The sequence below is a fragment of the Cervus canadensis genome, chromosome 1 (assembly GCF_019320065.1).
Source record: "Cervus canadensis isolate Bull #8, Minnesota chromosome 1, ASM1932006v1, whole genome shotgun sequence".
Taxonomy (NCBI): Eukaryota; Metazoa; Chordata; class Mammalia; order Artiodactyla; family Cervidae; genus Cervus; species Cervus canadensis.
The window spans coordinates 118186605-118209691 of record NC_057386.1 but is presented as its reverse complement, the minus strand read 5'-3'; the positions used below and the strand labels follow the sequence as shown (position 1 = coordinate 118209691).

Genomic DNA, 23087 nt, shown 5'->3' with positions numbered 1-23087 from the left:
AAGAAGAGAAACTTTGGGAATTTCCTGTCAGTCCAGTGGTTAGGACTCCTCGCTCTCACTGCTGAGGGCCTGGGTTCATTCCCTGGTCGGGGAGCTAAGACCAGATCCCCCAAGCCGTCCGGTGTGCCCCCACCCTGAATAAAGAGCAACTTTTAAAAATAAGTTATTAAGAATGAAAGCCAGTGAACGTTGGTATATAGTGCTCAAATAGGAGATGTGATCCTTGTTCTTGAGGACTTTGCAATCTGCCTACTTTAACCATTGATGAATTCAGAGCAAGCTGCAAGTCAGTTCTCAAATCTGGATTCTGGCGGACGCTAAAAGTGGTTTACTGTGGTCGTGCAATCTTTGTTAGCAAAGCTTTCCAGTCCTCCTGTGCCCCAAACCTACATCAGTGCCCTGGGCAGCCAAGCCTGCATCTGCACAGACACCCGCTCCCCTGTTCTCTGAGGGGAGGGGGCGCCCCTCCGTCTCCCCAGAGAGAGATGGAGGAGGAGAACGCTCAGGCCCCTGAAGCGAGTGGTCAGGAAGGACACCTCTGCAGGGAAAGGAGGTGGGGAACAGAACCAGGGAAAGAAGAGCCTAAACAAAGCAGGCAGCCACAGCGGGGCTGGCCCCAGGGAAGACGGGATGTCATAAGGAAGTGGAGAGGAAGACCAGCTGTAGAAAGAGACAGGAAGGTGGAACAGCCAGGCTGAATGAAGCATTTTCAAGAAGCATTTTCAGAATCACCAAAAGTGCCTCTTCAAGGAACCAATGGTTTCAGACAAGCCTCGTTTGAATAGGAAATCACAAATGGGCAAATCAAGAAAGTGAAAGGCAGACTAAAAAGGAAAAAAAAAAAGTGTTACATACTAAAAATATATTTATATATGCCAAAATGATGATCCCTTAAGAGATTTCTCTACAAGGGAAGGCAGAGCCAGTATTTCGTAACACAGTGGCCCTATTATATATCCATTTCATTTATCTGCATTTCACAGACAGCTTTGAAAGTCAAGAGTTTAAATTGCTATTTGACTCTAGGTTTCAAAATGCAATAATTCGGCCTTGACACACAGCTCAAAACCAAAATGTTTAGCCAGCTGAAACCTGGACAGAAATAAAATACAACATACACAGAAGTCTGACAATCAAATGGTCACTCAAAATTCTTCAGTGAGTTCACATACAGTAATTAGAGCCATCTGCATTCTCGGAGCTGGCATATCCTCTGATACTGCTGTTAGGAAGAAAGTTCGATCTTGATTTTTAGACAGTAAGGTGAGGTTCAAACCCTATGAACTGAATCAATCACTCAAACATTAGCCAAGTGAAGAGAAACAACATCAACAAAAGCTACATGCTAGGAAATAACTAGGGGCTTGATTCAAAACAAACTTGACAGGAAAGCATTCAAGTGCTCGCTTATGGAACAAACTTCAAGTGACGCTTCACTTGTGGAGGGCACACTGCCAGAGCAAGCTCTAGAAAAGGCAAATCTCATCCATCCCTCCCTGTTTAATCACCTTCAATTTCTCCCCCTGCCTTCGAAACGAGTGCAAGCTTCTCAGAACAACTCAGGAGACCTTCTCTTCTCTGAGTGGATGGAGGCCTGCCTCTAACCTCAGCTTCCGGTCACTATCCTGACAGTCCTTCAGTGTCCTCCGGTATAAAGCAGGGTGAACCCTAATTACCTACCCCACAGAGTTGGTATAAGAGTTAAGGTGCACTGTCTACACTCCAGCCACACCAAGTGTCTTGAACCCACCATATTTCTTCGGGCCTTCCTGTTCTTGTTCATGGCCTCTGCCTAGAATTCCTTTTCTCTGCCTTGAGTACCTCTGAATGTTACTTTTCGGTTATTCATTAGGACCCACCTCAAATGCCACCTCCTCTGGGAAGCTCTCCTGGCCTACTCAGCTCTCCTGACCTATTCCTGCGTCTCGCGATATCCGCACACGGCCTGAAGCATCGCCCTCCGTTAGTGCTCCTGTCACACTGAATACCCGCTACGTCCTCACAACCTGTCTCTTCTATTAGAGAGCATGGACCACCCCTGTTTGCCTGTAACCAGCTCAGCATCCAGCACAAAGCAGGCCCTCAAAATCTATCTGTTGGATGGACAAATAAATACAGGAGGGGGGTTGAGGGGGGAGACAGACACACCACGGACCATCACTGGTGATGGCCGTGAACTGCAGGCCCCACACTCAGCATCCCATGCTGACACTGTTGACTTGGCCTTCAACATAAAGAAAAGCCACTGGAGGCAAAATATGAGATCAGCACTTCCCAATCTTTAGTCATCTGAAAAGCATATTTAAGGGAAGTCCCTGACGGTCTAGTAGTTAGGACTCCAAGCTTTCATTGCCGAGGGTGCTGATTCAATCCCTGCTCAAGGAACTAAGATCCCACAAGCTGCACAGCACAGCCAAAAACAAAAAGATAAATGAAAACAAAGAAAGGAAAGCATCTTCAAGATGCTGTCTCATCTCAGCACACTGCCTATTATATCAGTTGTTTTCTTAAACTAACCTCCACTTTTTCCCCTTCAGAAGATGTATTTCAAAAGAAAACTGCATATTACTAGCACATAAGAAAACCAGTATCACTTGCCATATGAAGGTAACCAGAAGAAGGAACATAATAAAAATGAAATACTGTCAAATCCTACCTAGATATTATAGCATGCCTGAAAGTGAAAGTTGCCTAGTGGTGTCCGACTCTTTACCGTCTATGGAATTCTCCAGGCCAGAATACTGGAGTGGGTAGCCTATCCCTTCTCCAGGAGATCTTCCTGACCCAGGAATCGAACTGGGGTCTCCTGCATTGCAGGCGGATTCTTTACCAACTGAGCTACCAGGGAAGCCCTGGTATAGCTGAGGCTTTATTTAAAAAAAAAAAAAAAGGCATACTGGCCAGTGTTAAGAAATAGATGTCGCTGCTGTCCAGTCACTAAGTCATGTCTGACTCTCCTGCGAACCCATGGACTGCAGCCTGCCAGGCTCCTCGGTTCGTGGGATTTCCCAGGCAAGGATACTGGAGCCACTTCTTTCTCCAGGGGACCTTCTGACCCAGAGATCGAACCTGCATCTCCTGCACTGGCAGGCAGACTCTTCACCACTGAGTCGCCAGGGAAGCCGAGAGGTAGACGTTAGAGGCGTATTAAAACTGCACGGGCCTTCTCCTGAGCCACGACAAAGGAAACGGAGAAGGGTTAAAGAGAAAAAAAAGGAGAAAACCTTCTTCATTCACTAATTCAATCTTACTGCAACGGGGCGCCGAAAATCACCTCACACACCAAGAACACTTTGCTAGAATAATCCAGACTTCCAGGCCAAGGAAAGCCTCACCAATACCCAGTGTGTGCCGGCTGGACCAACTACTCGGCTCAGCCTCTGGCTTCCTTCATCCTGCATTAAGTTGCCAACCGTCTCTTCCACGCGGATATGAGGTTTAAACAGAACACAAGCTGAGACAGTTTGGGCCCTGGAGTCTTCCAGAAACAACAGGCCCAGGGGCCCTGTGTCCCTGGCTTTGCCGGGTGCTGACTGCCGGCGGCTGGCAGCTGTCATGGATTAGAACTGAGTGTGTCTCCCACTCCAGCCCTGCTCCCTCCTCAGATCCCATCAGCCCATTCTCAGCTATGCCTGGGGCCCACTTGCCTGAACACAATTCATTTCTCACACTGGACGGCTGCCATCCCTCTAGAGTGAGGCTGAAAATAAAAAGAACTCAGAAGTTGTGAGTTTCTGTGCTCTGCCAGCAGAGGCTCCCTGACTTCACCTGAGATTATCTCCCACCTGCTAAGGGGTGCTTCCTCCCCGGCACCAGGCTGGTGGAAGAGGCAGGGGAATATCCCACAAGCCCTGCCCCCAGGAGGTTACAATCCATTCCAAGCTGATCTTCCATGAACTCCCTCTCAGCCACCCCCAAGGTCACCAAAAGCTGTGAATGACCTGCAGCTGACTGTCACCGTTTCTGTCCCCACCATCCACTGGGCCAGGCAGGATGTCAGTGATAAGGCATGGGACAGGCGGCTAAAAGGATAGTACAAAACTAGAGAGAAGCCCGTGTGCAACCAACAATGACAAAAAACATGACTATAAAGCTGCGGCACAGGCTGCAAGATACCCCATTCTCCTGAGCAATACAACCAAAAGGTTTGCACCCAAGGATGAAACCTCCAAAAGGACCAGAGGCTAGCTACAGTCACCTGATTACATGAGCCAAAGCTGATCAACAAAGGGATTATATCAAATGGTTAAGCTTTATAAAAGCCATGAAGAGAAAGATAATCCCCTGATCCACACTATACATTAGGAGTGCCCAGCAGCACACCCAGTGTGGACAAAACAGGTGTTCACTGGGCAGCACCATCCCTAACATGTATGGCTGTTGAACATCCATGCTCCCCACACCTGGACCCCTGCCAGTCTCCAGCCCAAAAGCCAGCAGCAGCATCCCCAGGGTCTGTGATGATCGAAAGAGACCCCCCGAAACACTCCCTCACAGACTTCCAAAGCCCTCTGATTAAAGACCACTGAAACTGGCTCTTGAACAGAATGTCATGAATGCAAGTGGAAAAATAGGATCAAAGAAAGACAGACACACAATAAATGAATGGGCAGAGCCAGGCAGCCCCATGAGCCAGGACATGACCTGAGAACCATTTGTCCTCACTGCTCTGAGCAACCGGGACTAATTGCTAAGGGGGAAAAAAATAATGCCATTAACCATTAGGGGCAGACCAAGTTGTACAGTTACTTTATTTATTTTTTGGCTGCGCTGAGCCTTTGCTGCGGCGTGCAGGCTTTCTCCGCTTCTAGAGCACACGGAATCAGCAGTTCTGACGCACGACTCTCTAGTCGTGGCACACAGGCTTCTCTAGTTGCAGCACATGGGCTTAGTTGCTACATGGCATGTGGGATCGCAGTTCCCTGACCAGGGATCAAACCTGCGTCCCCTGCACTGAAAGGAGGATTCTTAACCACTGGACCACCAGGGAAGTCCCAGCAGTTACTTTATTTTTTAAAAACAAAGCTACCAGGGGAGGAAACAAGGTTAACAAAGTATTGCTAAATGTTAAGGCTGAGTGTTGCAAAAAAGAAGGTTCATCATCGTATTTTCTCAACTTCAGGGTGTGCGAAAACTTCAATAATAAAAGAAGGTTTTTATAAATTGTAAAAAAGAAAAATAGAAATGTAAAAGTTGCTATTAACTCTCCCACTACCTATGCATGGCTGGCCTCCTGAAGGAGAGAGAGAAGGCTGAGAAGGGCTGCTCAGCTGATGGCCTCTCTGATTTGGGGCCACGAATAATAAGACAGTGGTAACCATGTGGGCAGGCTCCACGCAGGCCTTCTTCCCTGTCTGAATGAACTTCTGTTTACCTTTGGTGTCTGCCCTCTGCAAAGAGGAACACTGGAATTCTCACTCTGCCCTCTTTAGTGCAAACTCTGTGATGTTACCAGGCGCCACTAGCAGGTGAAAGCCCCCACTTCCAGATGCTATGCTGCCCAGCCTTTTACCACTTCCTCACGGTGGAGTCTGAGCGGTTAGTCCCGAATGAGTCCACGGCAACCTCGAGAAATGAAGGGGCTGATGGAGCCTCTCATGGTCACAGAAGGTCCACACTGATGGACAAGCACTTACAAAGCACCATGAACAGACAAAACCAACCTGAGAGCTGGTTCCTTTCCAGGTGTATGTTGTAAGTCAAGTCATCGCCTGCCTCCAACAAGGTGAAGAGTAAGTGGAAAAACACATTTAGAAGACACGGTCCCCAGAGGAGAACGGGATCTGACAGAGGAAACAGCTGCACACAGCACAAGACAAATCCATCATTAATAATCTGTCATTCGGTGTGTAATGAATTAGGTGGCGTGGAACTTTGGGAGTGAGATTCATGAAAATGAAGGGACGGTGGTTTCTGGGAGGAGCTGAGGCTTGAGGCAGGTGAGGGGTGAGGCAGAGACAGAGGAGTGCAAGGAAGAAGAGAAGACATCCCAGCAAGGGAGGGATGCGAGCAAAGGTGGCTAAGAGGCCAGAGCAAGTGGCCTCAGAGTTGGGGGCAAGGAAGACGGTCAGAGTGCGGAAGCTGAGCTGTCAGTGGAGGGGAATGAGGTCAGGCGGGGAGGTGGGCTTTGCGAACTGGGCACGAGATTGTCAACAGTTGATCAGCACAGCGCAACAGACTTGGAGTCAGAAGTTCTGCAAGTTCAAACCACAGCCAACTGTTTGCCCACCACATCCTTGGGAACAGTTTTTGCCCTTTCTCCCGAATGCTTGTCTTCAGAATTAAAATATTATGCCTCTGGTGGGACATCAGGAGCCACTGCAGGTTTGTGAGCGGAAGAGTAACAGGAGAAATGCTGGGAGCAGATGAGCACGAAGGGTGAATGGAAGGGCAGAGGTCAAGAGTAAAAGAGCAGCTGGTGTTCTGTGGGGAGATGAGCACCTACAGCCCTGGCATCAGGTGAGACTCCCGTTTCGGCCGCTGCCCGCCTGGGTGGTCCTGGGGAGTTGCCCTGATTGCAGAGCGTCCAGGGACACAAGATCTACCTCCCTCACAAGATCTGGGGACATAAGGAGATGACTTCCTTAGCCTGCAGCGCAGCACCAAACAGACCATAAATGCTGGCTTGCTTCCTTCCTTCCTTCCTCTAAAAACAGAAAGACAACTAGGAAAGGAAAATGAACCGGACCTGGTGCATGACAATGAGAGAAAGAGGAAAAAGACCAGTTAAGGGATGCTCCGAGGATTCCAGCATACAGGGTCAGAGAATATACAGGACAACCAACAGAGACAGAGACGTAAAAACGGATAGTTGGTTTGAAGATGAAAATAAAATAACAGGTCTGGTTGTGAATGCTTGAATCTGAAGAGACACGAAAGCCAAGAAGTGTGGAAGGCACAAATCAAAAGGTAAAACCAGAGACTGGATGCCACTTAGGGGTAATCGGACTGGGATGAAAATGGACATGTTCTCAATGAAGAGCAATTTTAAAGCCAGAAGAGCAGAGGGCCCAGGCCACGTCTTGGAGAACCAGCAGAGTTAACTGGTCAGAAAAGAGAGCAGTGAACAGCAAGAAGGGCACACGGGATGGGAGGAAGGAATACACCAGGCACATGCTGCTATCAGAGAAATGAGAAGATGGTGGGAGAGGCTGGACAGCTGTCTCAAGACCAGCTCACGGGAGGAAAAAGGCCAGAGAAAAGACTATTTTTTTAATCACAATTAAGAAAGTCTTTGGTGGGACCTCCCTGGTGGTCCAATGGTTAAGAATCTGCCTTCCAAAGTGGGGGACATGGGTTCAATCCCTGGCTGGGAAACTAAGATCCCAGTTCCCATGTGCTACAAAGCAACCAAGCCTGCGTGTTGCAACTGGAGAGCCTATGCACCGCACTACTGAGCCCATGTGCCGCAATGAAGACCAAACACAGCCCCCCAAAAAAGAAAGAAGGCAAGCCACTGGTGTCTTCTGAAAGTGTTACTTTAATGTACCAGGGACTGTCACATTCCAAGGTTAAGGAAGAAAGGGGCTAAGAAGAAATGGAGGCCACAACATAGGCCCCCTGGATGGAGAAGACAGAAGGACAACCACAGGTGTAGAAAGCACCAAGGATGTTCAAAAGCAAAGGAGAAGGTTAAGCAGAGATGTGAAAGTACCTGGAAGTACCTTAGGTTCTTCAATTCTCTGTAAAGACGTCAGGCAGCTCCAGCAAATGAAAACATTCCTAAAGAGAAAAACCTGACACTGAAGAGGCGCAGAACAAAAGCAGGAGGGGAGGGAAGTTGAAAGAGAAAGAGTTCAAAAGAAACAAAGGAATTTCTCCAGAATGAAGCTTGTGGAATAGACCCTCCTAGCCACTGTGATGCTCTGCCGGCAGGAAGGTAGCAGCTGCGAGCTCGGGCCTGGATGGAAAACCCTGATGACAGCTTCAAGGCTGCCATCCTGGGGCATTTAAGCACGAGGCTGGAGCCCTGGTTGGGGGCTGTTGTTCAACGTGGGTTTGCTTAGTCACCAAGCGGAAGATTTTCGCTAGAGATCACCAGCAAGAATCATTATTCGAAGCACAGCTTTGAGGTGCAGTTAAAAGTCTTGTCTCCATAAAAACCTAACCACCTCCAAGGAGAATTTATAGCTCCCCTGAGCGGATGTAATCACTTTAAAGAAATCAAACCGGACTGTGGGTTTGAAGATAGGCACGAGCTCCTTCTGGAGACACGCTGGCTGGCAGAGTTGCTGGCAGAATCCAGGACATCTGTGTGGCTGTCAGCGAACTGCCTGCAATGCCCCATGCAAACGGAGAACAGCTTCAGACCACAACAGGGAAGAGAGGTTTGTGTAAAACAGAAGGAGGATGGGCCTTGAAAAAAATCCAAAATACTGAAGAAAACAAGCTTTAAAGTGCTTTGGAAAACAGAACCCCAGTGAATAAGGTGTTGTGTCGGGTTTATCTGTGTGTATCTTTTTTTTTAATCAAAAAGTTCATAACTGAAATCTTTCTGAAATTCATTACTGCAATCCTGAATGACATCGTTTTAAGCAAGTGTGGAGAGGGGTTGCAGGGACTACAATGTGGATTCGCCAAGCCTCAAACAGGGACCCCAAAAGAAAAGTGCATGAGAATAAAGAGGGACATGTCAAAGCAAAGCCTGGAACATTCCTCCATACTTTTTAAGCATCAGAGAGCTGCTCCCTATTGAATATAAGCAAAGGGTCTGAAGCCAACACAAGTCTCTCTTGCTACTGAAAACAGCTCCCACTTGACACAATGCAGAAACAAACGCTGCGCCTACTGTTTGCCAGGTGCTCTGCCGGATTCTGGGGCCACAGTGAGCAAACCAGAGAGGACCGTCTGTCCGTGCTGGGCCCACAGACTCACCTGGGCTATTTTCTTAGATAATATGCACACAGTAGACATAGAACAGCAGGGCTGAAGTGTATCTATTTGTTCACCAACAGTTTCATTTGAACAAAACCATAACGCATAATGGGCTTCCCAGGTGGTGCTAGTGGTAAAGAACCCACCTACCAATGCAGGATTCATGCTTTTGAGCTGTTGTGTTGGAGAAGACTCCAGAGTCCCTTGGACTGCAAGGAGATCCAACCAGTCCATCCTAAAGGAGATCATTCCTGAATATTCATCGGAAGGACTGATGCTGAAGCTGAAACTCCAATACTTTGGCCATCTGATGCGAAGAACTGACTCATTGGAAAAGACCCTGATGCTGGGAAAGATTGAAGGCGGGAGGAGAACAGGGGCAACAGAGGATGAGATGGTTGGATGGCACCACTGACTCGATGGAAATGAGTTTGAACAAGCTCCAGGAGTTGGTGATGGACAGGGAAGCCTGGCGTGCTGCAGTCCATGGGGTCACAAAGAGTCGGACATGACTGAGCAACTAAACTGAACTGAACCAATGAAGGAGATGTGAGAGATGCAGGTTTGATCCCTGGGTCAGGAAGATCCTCTGGAGGAGGAAATGGCAACCCACTCCAGTATTCTTGCCTGGAGAATCCCATGGACAGAGGAGCCTGGTGGGCTACAGTCCATGAGGTCACAAAGAGTCGGACACGACTGAAGCAACGTAGCACGCTCGCTCTCACACATGATGCACAAGGGGGTAAATTCACTTTTCAGGTCACTTGCACATCACAGGGATAAAACTGCAGGACCATAACCTGCCTGTTCATTTATTTAATGTCAGTCTCACTTCATCAAATCTAGAAATATTGTTCACCTCTTTGCAGTCATGAAAAGAGATATGCAAGAGATACAAGATGTTTACAGAAAAGGGCAATCTCATTTTACCACAGTTAAAAAAAAAGGTAGGGGAGAAAGAAAAAAAGATGGAGAAGCTACAGGGACAAAAATCAAAGCTTGGGTTTCAACATTTTGATCACACCACATGACCTAGAAGAAAACCGTCAATCTGAACTTATTTCAGGAACAAAGGAGGAAAGAACCAAAGAGTTTCAGAAGAGACTTTGTATATTTTAAGATGCGTCAAAATTGGAAGTAATTTGTAAGTGTCTTCTGGGGAGAAATAGCTGAAAGAACACGCAGAGTTTTACAGAAAATCAGAAGCCTGGCAAACAGACAAACAAAATGTACCTATCAGGGCTAAATTCTCAATGGCACTGCAATTGAGAGCTCTGGTTGACTTTGAAGACCACAGAACACACAGTAAGAAGGAAGTGATCCCAAATTTATCACCATCTGGGAAAAAACTAAGGTACAACCACTAAAATAATAATGCCTTGCTGTTGGATCAAGCTTTACCTTCAGAGGACTTAGATTTTAATGAGTCTCTACTTCCACAGACCTGAATTCTTCTATAATGGTTCGCTCTGTTCCCAGCCTTATCCCCCTGGCCCCAACTTTAAAGGGCAATTTTTTAAAAAAATTGACAGGATTTAAGAAGCAGGTACATAAGAGATCTAGAAAGCAGGCCACCAGCTGTTTGGATCTAGCTTCAGCTTAGATGAAACGATAATGCCCTGACTGAGTGCCTGACAAGTCATCACCCCAGCCTGACCTCTGAAGAGGATATAGGAGAGTTCAGACTTGATCTTGTTTCTCTCCCATTTCCCCCGAAAGACAACTCAGTTCTCCCTCATTTTGTTGTTAATAATGTATAAAAGATGAACTGAATTTGAGATGTCACGGAGTAAAACCATCAGGTGAGCATTTAGAGTCAATCTTCTTTCCATGATCAGAAAAGTCAGGTTAGGTACTTTCCTTCTAAGTTCTCACCCTGACCCTACCAATGGGATCATGAGAAACTCCCTACTGCCACAAGCGGCAGGAAGGACTTAGTTTCTTTAAGCATTGCCTAAGTGAACTTAACAAATCCACCACTGCACCAGATACCCAACTGGCTGCTATAATTTTTAAAAAGTTCATAGTCACTTTATAGTTTCCCTGGTGGCTCAGTGGTAAGAATGCAACTGCCAATATAGGAGACACAAGAGACACAGGTTTGACCCCGAATCAGGAAGACCCCCTGGAGAAAGAAATGGCAACCCACTCCAGTATTCTTACCTGGAAAATCCCACAGACAGAGGAGCCTGGTGGGGTACAGTCCATGGGGTTGAAAAGAGTCAGACACGACTGAGAGACTAAGCAGGCACACGCGGTCAAATTTCATAGGAAAAGTGGTTGATGCAAATGACTGCCCCAGTTATTTTATTTTATTTTATTTTTTAATCCCCACCTCCCCTGCCCCAGTTATTTTAAAGTGTAACATAAAAATGTGTCCAGATTACAAAATAATTCACTATTTACTTCTTATAATTATTTCTCATATTTACCAAAAAGGTTTGATATTTTTAAATTTAATTAAAAACAGTACTTTTCAGACTTTAAATATGCTAACGAAAATCAGGCAGGATAGATAATAAAGATTTAAGATGAGTAGGGAGTTTCCTGGGGGACTACGCTTAGGTTTCAGTGCTTTCACTGCTGTGGCCCAGTTCAATCCCTGATCAGGGAACTGAGATTTAGCAAGCCATGTGGCACGGCCAAAAAAGAACAAAGATGAGTAACAACCATCACTTTTTTGTTGTTGTTAACACAGAATACAAAAAAAAAAAAAAGTTAATATTAACAATAATCGGCGAAAATAGAGAAACAAGCATGCACAAGGCTATCCATTGTATCTTCTTTCATTTGGAAACTATCCACAGGCTTATCAATAAGCTGAATAAACTATGGTACACCCCCACAATGGAGCATTATGCAATAAAAATGAATGAAGACTGTAGACACTATTGTGGGGTGGAACTCCAATGTAACAAAAAGACAAAGCTGGAAAAAACAAGTGTATAAAATGATGCTACTATTTATCCGTGAAAGGACAGGTTATGAAATTACAGATACATATTTGCTTATGCTTTTTGAAAGGCAATGATAAGCTACAATTTTTTTTAAAGGGCTATAAATATAAGGAGGAAAAGTTGAGAATAGAAGGTAGACTTCTTTGAATGTATTTTTTTATATCTGACTTTAGAATCAAAGGTAATATTTTATATAATTACAAATAAAATTTTATAGAGAAAAATTTCTGAAATTCAAATATAAAATGAAACAACCTAACTGTATATCCAGTTAGAAAATAACCATATAGAGAAGAACTATTACAAATGAATTGACTCTCTTTCTCTGAAGGAACTACCCTAAGGATTAAAAAATAAAAACTAGGAAAACAAACTGTTTTCAGTAATCATATTATTGCAGGTAGTGGAAGTCTTATAATTCTGAGACCTAAATTTGAATTGGAAGTTTCATCTGGACTCGTAAGTTATTTCAAGAAAATAACTTTTTCTAGCTCCACCCATTGAGAAGGCAATAACCAACCTTATAGCAATAAGCACTTCTGGCTCCTGGACTATAGTCTCTAAATACCACTTCCCAAGAAAGGAAGGAAGAGAAGGAAGGGAAAGAAGGAAGCAAAGAGAGAAGCTAACTCACTCCTTGGAGAAATGACTGATTCCAGTTCTGACATGGGAAATGTATTACCTGTAACAACTTATTAAACCAGAAAGTAAGGCATCTATCAAAAACTACTAGAGTTGTACAGGAAGGAGTAGAAGCCACTTGCAGAAGCTCGCAGTGGCCAAAGCTGAAACAATTTGAGCAACAGAAATGATAATGAATGCTGTAAACAGACGCACACTGAATGTGTTAAAAATTCATGAGTAGGGCTCCCCTGGTAATCCAGTGGTTAAGAATGCGCTTTCCAACGCAGTGGACACCAGTTCAATCCCTGGTCTGGGAGGATCTCACATGCTGCGGAGCAATTAGGCCCATATGCCCAGAACTACTAAGCCCCCAGCCTGTGAGCCACAACTACTGAAGTCCGTGCGCCTAGAGCCCGTCTCCACTGCAAGAGAAGCCACTACACTGAGAAGCCTGTGTACCACAACCAGCGAGTAGCCTCTGCTTGCCACAACTAGAGAAAGACCATGCACAGCAGCGTAAGACCCCAGCACAGACATAAAGAAATAAATTTTAAAAATTAAAATGTAAAAAAAAAAAATTAAAATGTAAGGTACCAATGCAAAAATAAAGTAAAAATAAAGAAGTACAAAACGTTTTTAAAAATCCATGAGCACATATTGATAAAGATTTTTTTGGAGAAAGCTATTTTGAAAACTACTTAGTAAAAAGCAAAAGAATCAAACATTTATCTTGTCTTTGGTGACGAGCGCCTCCTGACACACCAACATATATGCAGTCCTGCCGAAGAAAAACTGGACCTGACAAAGCTTCTAGATAGACCAACCTACAAAAAATACAGGGGACTTCCCTGGCGGTCAGGTGGTTAAGACTCCATGCTCCCAATGCAGGGTACATGGGTTGGATCCCTGGTTGGGAAACGAAGATCCCACATGCCATGCAGCACAGCCAAGAAAGAAAGAAGCGGGGATGAGGGTGCTAGCCTGTTCTTAGAGCCTCCCACATGAGAACATCAACAGACTTAGGATTTTAAAACAGAGATCCAGGGGGAACTTATTTGAAAAATGATCCAACAACAACAACAAGAGACAACTAGTACAATGAGAACAATGACTACTATTAGATGAATCTTCATTATAAGTGGAGTGGAGTGTAAAAAGACTGGCCAGATAACAATAATTGTTAATGTGGGGTGACAGGTATATACTGCTACAATCAGATGATTCTCTCTGCATTTGTATATATTTGAAATTTTACATAATAAAAAGTTTTTTTAAAAAATAGGTTTTTCATTCAAACTCTGATGTAAGATTTCTGAAATTTCTGTACTTATCCATCTCTCAACTCAAAGCTCCTTAAAGACAAAACCCTGTCCATCTTGTTCACCAGGGTGTCCTTGGTGACTAACCCAGTGCTGCTATAAAGGAATAAACACGAGGTCAAGTTCCTGGTCAGGAACACTGAGCAAAGACCATCACTGTTGTATTCCGTACCCACCCTCAGTGCTGCAATTCAATCAATATTCATGGTACAGAAAGTTTGACAATTTACTTAGCCTCTCTGAGCCTGAAGGCTCCTCCCTCATCTGTAAAATGGAAATAATATCTCGCCAAGGTGATCTGACATATGGTGGTTAAAAGGACTCCAGGTGGCCATTTACTCGTTCATTCATTTCACAAATATTCATGAATCCTAAAGTCCTACAAAAAGTATGGAATGATCATTCCCATAAACAGAATAGCAATAATATAATAACAAATATTAGCTAAATGTAAATACTCATTCAACAAACATTTATGGAGCTTCTGCTGGTTACTAGGCATGCTGTTTAAAGGTAACTATGAAGGTAGATAAAGCACACACACACACAAAATTGTTTTTAAGGACGTTTTCTGTCAAAGGGATGACAAGGGCGAGAACAAGGTTACCATGGTGACATATTTCACTGCAACAGGAACACAGCCCACTCCCACTGTGGACATCCTCCTACCCAAGCTGGTTTCAGGGAAGAAATCAGTTAATCTCTGAAAAGGTACAATCTTCCAGATTATACCTGATAAAAAGTATAAGCTCCCAGATTAAAGCCACCTTGAGCTAACTGTCTTTTACTTATTTGCTGCAGGAAAGCTATATATTCTTCCTAAAGATCCTACCCAATGCTGGAAATCTTCCAAAGAATTAGGTACTTTTGTGTTTCTGGGATTTTGCCAGCGGTCCAGACCAAAAGAGCCAAATCCATGAGCCAAATGGCTCATTCATTTAATATTAACTGCCAACTCCTTTCTCCTAGAACATAACGCCAACTCTTTTGAAAAAGCCCCCTCAGCAACTTGCTCCATGTCAATCAACGACCAAATTAAGAAGAGCTGCAGATCCAAGTCAGTCTTTGAGATCCAATCCCAAGCACAAGACTAACTTCCCTTCCATTAATAGGATTTAATAAATCATGCAAAAAATTTTTTTTCATAACTTACCTCAAATTCTTCCCAAAAGCCTTGTTTGACTTTATCTGTGGTCTCAGCTAATTTGCTTAGTTCTCGAACCCGACTTTCTATTTCAGCAGCATTGATACGAGTTGTGTTGAGGGGCTAATCAAATTCAGCAGTCAGTGCAAAATGAAGAAAGTATTGCAGAAAAAGGTGTCAATGCAAAAAAAAAAAAAAGACTTCTATGTTGGCATTCATAAAAGCAAGGACAGGAAGTTCACAGTATTCACAATAAAAGTTTTCAAATAGAGTTTCACTTTCCTTTCTGTTCAGTCAGGAAATACCTCTTTCTTGAATCTCCACATACTTTACTCTGCTGGTATAAATTTGAACCTATTTTTCTTTATAAGTAGACCACATGTTAGAGATGATGTCATTTGCCACTAAGTAATGAGTGAGTTTTAAAACAGCAATAACTCCCAAGTGAAAAGCAATGATCACTTAAAGATAACCAAAGCTGGATTTACAATGAAAACTTTATCAAAACTTTGCTGTAAAACTCCATAAGGCCTTTTGAATTATATATGGAGACAGTCATGAAAATGATGTAATGTCTAGAATTCGTTTACAAATACTAAGGAAGAAGGTAGTGAGTGGACTAATAAATGAAACGAGACTTGATGAGTTGATATAATTGAAGCTGGGTGATGGGTACGTGGAGGTTTATGACACTATTCTACTTCCATCTGGAATATTTTATGTTAGGACTTCTTTAATTGTATAAGGAGGTGGAGTTTAGCTTTCCAATATGCTTACCTGCTTGAGTTGTAGTACTGTGCCCAATGTTTCTACCATAGGATTCTTCTTGTAATGCTCCACGAGGTCTGTCAAAGAGTCAAACCGTTCTCCTCCACCAACATCATATTTCAGTTCCTTTCATGACAAAAAAAAAAAATTACACTCATGACCTTTATGTTAAATGACTGCTTTTCCCAACTCAAGTACAGAAACTAACTCTCCCCCGACTTCTTGGTAGCCTTGAAAATCAATAGCTTCATAACCGCAGTAGCTGGGAAAACAAAGCAGCTTAGCACAACTGGAGTAGACAAGATGAAACTGGAACGCTGTCCAGACCAAGCCCCAGAGAATTATCACTATTTGGTTTTTTTTTTTTTTGAATTTTTTTTTTGAATTTTTTTTTGAATTTTTTTTGAATTATCACTATTTGATCTGTTTAGCAGCTCCCTGTTTTCGGAGCTTGTCTTTGAACCTGACTTAGAGCCTATTTAGCCCTGCCTTCAGGGGATCTCCCCAAAACAATCAGCAGCAACTGTTTAATATCACAGCTGCCTAAGGCAGCAATACCAGTCAGTGCTTTATAAGAGACTGAGCAAAAACTTAAAAGGAAAATCCAGGCAACTTCCATAGCGGGCTCTGAAAACCTCCAACATACTCTTGAGAATCCAGAAGGACATGTGCATGTGCAGGGCTATGTGAAGTTCAGGAAAGATCCAAAAAGGCTCTAATCTTTATTTCTGGCTGATTCTGAGGTTGTGTGCAAGCACGAAGTGAAGGCTAAGGCTGAGTTTTAAGGTACCAGAACACTAAAGGCAGACATGCCCCAACACACACACACACACACACACACACACACACACACACACACACACACATACACACACACACACAGAGCCATGCTGGCAAAGTCTGGGAGATTTAATGTTCCAAAAGGCAGACATGCCCCAACACACACACACACACACACACACACACACACACACACACACACACACAGAGCCATGCCACACACACACACACACACACACACACACACACACACACACACACAGAGCCATGCTGGCAAAGTCTGGGAGATTTACTGTTCCAAAAGGCAGACATGCCCCAACACACACACACACACACACACACACACACACACACACACACACACACAGCGCCATGCTGGCAAAGTCTGGGAGATTTAATGTTCCAAAAAGGCTCTAATCTTTATTTCTGGCTGATTCTGAGGTTGTGTGCAAGCACGAAGTGAAGGCTAAGGCTGAGTTTTAAGGTACCAGAACACTAAAGGCAGACATGCCCCAACACACACACACACACACACACACACACACACACACACAGAGCCATGCTGGCAAAGTCTGGGAGATTTAATGTTTCAATGCTGGCAAAGTCTGGGAGATTTAATGTTTCAAGGCATTTAAGGCTCTGTCCAACCAGCAAGTGATCACTATGCAAACCAAGCAGAGACATCAGTGGCCACACATGACAAAGAATACAGGAAAGTCAATAAACACACAAACAGCAACAACTACAGGAATGATAAAAAGCAGCAACAAAAAACCCTGGGAAAGGAGGATATCAGATTTCCAGAGCTGCCACATTATACTGCTTTAACTGTCTAGTTTCCAGGAATTTCCTGGTAGTCCAGTGGTTAGGACTCCAAGTTTCCACCGCAGAGGGCCCAGATTCAATCCCTGGTTGGGGAACTCAGATCTCACAAGCCATATGGCATGGGGGAAATTTTTTTAATAAGTAAAATATTTCGCTGTCCACCTGAAACTATCACAACATTGTTAAATGGCTATACTCCAATACAAAATAAAAAGCTTTAAAAAATAAAATGTCTAGTTTCCAACAAAAACTCATGAGCCATGCAAAGAAACAGGAAAGTATGGAGCATGTTTTGGGAATGGGAGGTAAGCATTCAGTAGAAACTGTCCTTGATAAAGTCCAGACAAAACTTTAAACCAGCCAGTATAATAAAGGAAACTATACAAATTAAAGGAAAATATGAACATCATGTCTCATCAAATAGAGAATAGCATGAAAACTTGTACATAAATGTATTATTCACGATAGCCAAAAAGCCCATCAATTGTTTAATGGATAAACAAAATGTGGTATATACCCATACGACAGAAAGTTTGACAATAGAGAGTTTACTCACGCTACAATATGGATAAGTCTTGAGAAACATGCTAAGTAAAAGAAGTCTGTCACAAAAGGCCACATAACAGGCAAATCCATTGAAATGAAGAGATTAGTGGTTGCCAAGAGTTGGGGGGAGGGGGAAAGATAGGGAGTGACTGGTAAAGAACACAGGGCTTCTTTTCGGAGTGATGAGAATATTCTGGAATTAGTGTTATTGGCTGCATAATTTGTGAATATAGTAAAAAAAAAAAAAACCTACCAAACCGTCCACCCTAAAAAGAGTGAATTTCATGGTGTGTGAATTATATCTCAATAAAGCTGGTTTTTTTTAATCTTATTAAAAAACTGAAGCAATAAGTGAATACACAGTTACTATTTAAGAAACTATGCTAATGTACATTATCATATGTGAAATAGATCGCCAGTCCATGTTCGATGCATGAGACAGGGTGTTCAGGGCTGGTGCACTGGGATGACCCTGAGGGATGGGATGGGGAGGGAGTTGGGAGGAAAGGTCAGGATGGGGAACACATGTACACCCATGGCTGATTCATGTGAATGTATGGCAAAAACGACCACAATATTGTAAAGTAATAAGCCTCCAATTAAAACTAAAAAAAAAAAAAAAAGAAAACACTATGTCAAAACAAAGTTTGATGTAGTTGACCAAAAACCCAACCTGGTCTAGCCACCACATTAAAAACAAGAAATGGTGAGTTCAATTCTCCCAGCCTTAACTGATATGAAATCACATGTAGTCACAGGCTATACTATGCCAACCCAAGGGAGGAGCTGAGGCCACTGATTTAGAAATTCAGACGGAGTCAGATTCCAGCTACAACAACGTACAAGTAGATTGAGATACTGTGGGGCTGGGAATTCCCTGGCAGTCCAGTGGTTAGGACTCCACACTTTCACCGCCAAGGACCAGGGTTCAAGATTCTGCAAGCCAAGTGGTGCATTCACAAAAAAACTAAAAAAGATATCACAGGGCAGAAGGTGACTTGCTAAAGACACACAGGAAATAAGTAATATAATAAAGCCCTGAAGTGATGGAACAGTTATAATTAACAAGGTACTCAGTGTAGAAGCCCTCGCCTAAGTGAACAAAGAAAACCTGACTTTGGAAGAAATGGTGCTGGTCTTCTCCCAACAGAAAAACCACCCAAAGATGACATTTCAGAAGACTCATGGTTCAGCTGGGGCTTTACCTGACAGCGGATCATGACGTGGGTCACTTTAGACTTGGCATCATTGCTCTCCCCTTTGTCATCTCCAGTTCGGACAGAGAGAACAAAATCTCCAGGGTGGCTCTGGCTCTCGCGCACAAGAAAGCTACCATGTTTTCCTTTTTCGGTTAATAATTTTTCTGCTTCTTTCCCAGAGAGGTGTCCATGAAACCACCTAATTTTTTTTTGTTAAATGACAATCAATTGAGTTCTTCAATGAGTTCACAACATCCTTTTATAAAACTACCATCCACAGTGATCTCTCAAAACAATTTAAAATAGACACATTCATCCAACAGACTGATCCATCCCATTCAAGACTGAACCTGCACCCCCAGCATGCAGGAAAAATGATAAAGATGTTAGGAGCAACCATTAAATTCCTTAAATGAGCCCACAGGCATCTGAACACCAATATCCTCAATCTTTCTTAATTTCTTTTAAATCCCTCATCTTTTAAAAAGGCAGTCTGTCATTTCTCCACTGCCCAACCCCAAAATGACCAACTATTTAATCACAGTCATTTAAAGAAATTATAATAGAGAGTTATGGTAGTGACAGAGAATCATTTGAATGTTTGCCCTTGCTTTGGCATGCAAACACTCCATAAAAAAAGGATCTTTGTTAGAAATGAATTCAAACATTCCAAGCTTTTCCAGATTTTCAACTTATACTTCAAGAGCCTCCAAGTTTGCTGTCCACATGTTTGGACTATCCGCTGGGTTATCATTTCAAATTTTAATGCACATGAGACCTGGAGTAGAGGCAAAGGATTGGGCTAACGATGTAAATTCTCATACCTTACAATCAGAGATACCAATACACTAAGTCAGAATGGGGCCCAGCAATCTGCATTTTTAACTAGCACATTAGAGTCCTAATGTAGGCGGTCTGAGGTCAGACTTTGAGAAAATACTGCTCTAAGTTACTACAGAAAACATCTTAACATAGTCATATTAATAATGTGGCTTTTCCCCTCGGGTTCCTGAGGAAACAAGCATGATCCGCACGTAGTGCTAATCGGTCATCACTGAAGGTATGTTTATCAAGATATTTTTCATCCACTCTCAGCCAAAGACAGTAAAATTAAGAAATAAACTGGAGAGAGTTGGCTGACAGTCTTTTGCTTAATAATCTGGCTGGCCAACAAATGATCAGCATAAAATAACAATGGCATGAAGGTATAAAGAGGAGAAAGCTATCTGAAGACAGAAAATATACAAACCTAAATAAGAGACCCTGATTTGGTACTGAGTCAGAAAGGAGACCGAGAATGCAGAAGAAAACCAATAAAATCAATACAATTAAGTCAAGCCCCAGCTTTCATCAGCCTAGTTCCAAAACAAGGGAAAGATCTCAGAAATAATACAATTCCCTCTAAGCAAGGTCATTCCCACACATTCGTGGATATAACATCAAAGAGCTTATGAACAATCTGAACCCTCTGAGTTCTCTGCTCTCCCACTTCTGAGCTTAAACTGACATCTGTTGGTGGCATCGCTGAATAGCTGCTCAGGAGCTACTACAGGGAACTGCTACCGTTTTGGTGTCTCCATTAGCGTTTGTTTTCCTCTCCTAACTCTCAAAGTTCAGTAACATTCAAATTCAATAATCTTAAAATTATTGCACGTACCAAGTATAATCTATACAGGAACTGTCTGAGACTTCTACGAGTTCTAAGTAATAGTGAGACTGAAGTTTTTGCAAGAAAAGGCCACTCTGAGAGTAAACTTATCCTATCACAGTTACTTTAGTAAAACTTTTAAGATTATGAGATTTTTAAGATTTTAAGATTAAGAAACAGATAGAAGCCAAACCCCCATGATGCATTCACATCAGACCTATGACACGGGAAAGACGCAGGCTCCACAGTTATGTAAACAGAACTGACCTTTCAGAGGTAGGATCGGCACAGTTCAGAGGATATTTGAGCTCAATAACATCTCCATTCTTCTCTTTTAGTTGCCCATGATGTTCCATGTAATACTGGACCAATTCAGCCAAAGTGGCAAATTTCTCTCCTCCGTACAGGTCATAGTAATCACCAGTGTTCTGAATCTTGATGTGGGTGACAGCTCCATTTCTTCTAAAATAGTCCATTAGAAAGGTGGGGGGGAAGACAAATAGAGAGCTATACTAGTAAATATGGATCTCACATTCATTATCAGATTTTACCTAACTGAAACAAACCCAAAGAAGGTACAAGTTTATGCTTTTTTTAAACAAAGGCACTGAGTGAAAAATAACCACACAGTCAACCATTTCAACACAAAGGGTTCTGTGTATGGTAAGGGGCGATCTCTTTTCTCAACACTAATTAATCACGATGAGTATCATTAGAATTAAACATACATTTACCTTATAATTCAGTAAACCCGCTCCTAAGTATTTTGCCCTCCAAAAATGAAACTTCATGGCTACCAAAAGATTGGTTCAAGAATATTCATTGCAGCCTCTTTGTGGTAGAAGAAAAGTGAAAAATCAAATATTTATCGCCAAAATGTACACAAATACTCATACAATGGAATATTATATAGGAATTTACAAAGAGAGACACAGAACCATTGATATACACAAACAACATAGGTGAATCTCTAAAACATTAGGTTATGACAAAGAAGCCAGTGCTCACTTTGGCAGCACATATACTAAAACTGGAATGGTACAGAGAAGATTAGCATGGCCCCTGCGCAAAGATGACATGCAAATTCGTGAAGCATTTCATAATTTAAAAAAAAAAACAGAGGGAGAAGTCAGACACAAAAGAAAATATACTGTATGACTTCATTTATATGCTGCTGTCAAATAAGCCAGTCAATGGGGATAGAAAAGAGAATATCGCTGACCTCTTAACGGGAGGAAGATTAGAAAGGAGCGCAAAGGGACTTTTGAGGGTGAAAGAAATATTCAAGATCTTGATTGTGGAGTACTGGTCGCATTAATAAGTATACTCGTCAAAACTCGCCTCACTATACACTTTAAGATATTATACAAAACTGTATCTTTAAAAATCATTTTAAAGACATATAACTGACAGAGTTTCCAAAATGAGATGGCTAATATGTCAACCCACTGAACTGATGTAACACACTGGCCAAGAGTTTCTAAAACTTGGTATTTTAGTTAGCCTAGACAGTCTGATGATTTTCCGTTTGGTTTTCCGAACTACTAAATATACCTCGTTACTCATAATCATCTTTGCAGACCCAAGAAGTCTGGCAATCCTAAAATGATAGCCACTAACCTATATTTATTTTTCAGTCTGACCCTACAGCATTATTGATGAGGCCTCTGTTAAATATAAACATTACTATCTTTATCCAAAGATAAAGGAAAATGGGAACAAGGTACAAAAAAAGCACCCTACAATGTTAATAACAATATCTACTTCTAATTTATGGTGACAATCTTTTCCGCGTAAAAAAAGGTACTTCAAGTAAGTCTCTCCTCCAGCTCCACCTGATTCTATTTTAGCACATGAGCTTTCCTATCTCTAACCTTAAGAACATAACACAAAAACAGATATTTCAGTTATGGACTAGATCAATATAAAGCAACATAGGTGGATATCAAAAACATGATATTAGGAATTCCCTGATGGTATAGTGGCTAGGACTTGGTGCTTTAACTCCTGGGGCCCAGGTTCGATACCTGGTCAGGGAACCAAGATCTGGCAAGGCATGCTGTGCAGCCAAAAAAAAAAAAAAATGTATATATACATAAATATACATGTGAGAGCATGAAAGAAGCACAATGTAGAATGATACGCTTAGCATGCACCATTTATGAAAATTTCAGAATGTACACAAGTCATAGCATGTGTTATTCATGACACAGACCACAGACATATATATAATAATGTTTACATTTTATTTTTATGTTCCATTATTTACTATATGTACCCTTTTTAAAATGAACTAGAAATATACCAAACTCAGAAAGTAGTTATTTCTGGGAAAGAAAAGAACAGCAGAAAGTGTGGTGAAAAAGAGGAAATTTTGCTTTACTTTATATTTTACTTTGAAGA

General features: G+C 42.5%; 1 protein-coding gene and 1 non-coding gene across 5 annotated transcripts in view; one reads left to right on the top strand and one right to left on the bottom strand.

Moving 5' to 3' along the window:
* PTPN11 (protein tyrosine phosphatase non-receptor type 11) overlaps nucleotides 1-23087 on the bottom strand; it is a 65274-nt gene that overhangs the window by 21195 nt on the left and 20992 nt on the right. For 2 of the 4 annotated variants that reach the window (XM_043439476.1, XM_043439493.1), the window contains exons 3-6: nucleotides 20952-21143; nucleotides 19043-19235; nucleotides 15696-15812; nucleotides 14928-15041 (exon numbers count right to left, since the gene is read on the bottom strand). In XM_043439476.1, coding sequence (XP_043295411.1) covers nucleotides 14928-15041; nucleotides 15696-15812; nucleotides 19043-19235; nucleotides 20952-21143 — 616 coding nt within the window. Of the gene's footprint in view, nucleotides 1-14927; nucleotides 15042-15695; nucleotides 15813-19042; nucleotides 19236-20951; nucleotides 21147-23087 lie in introns of all 4 variants that reach the window. The other 2 variants (XM_043439468.1, XM_043439484.1) reach the window with 1 other exon arrangement.
* On the top strand, nucleotides 21685-21791 carry LOC122425135. Its single transcript, XR_006264715.1, has one exon. It is a non-coding gene; the product is annotated as a U6 spliceosomal RNA (small nuclear RNA).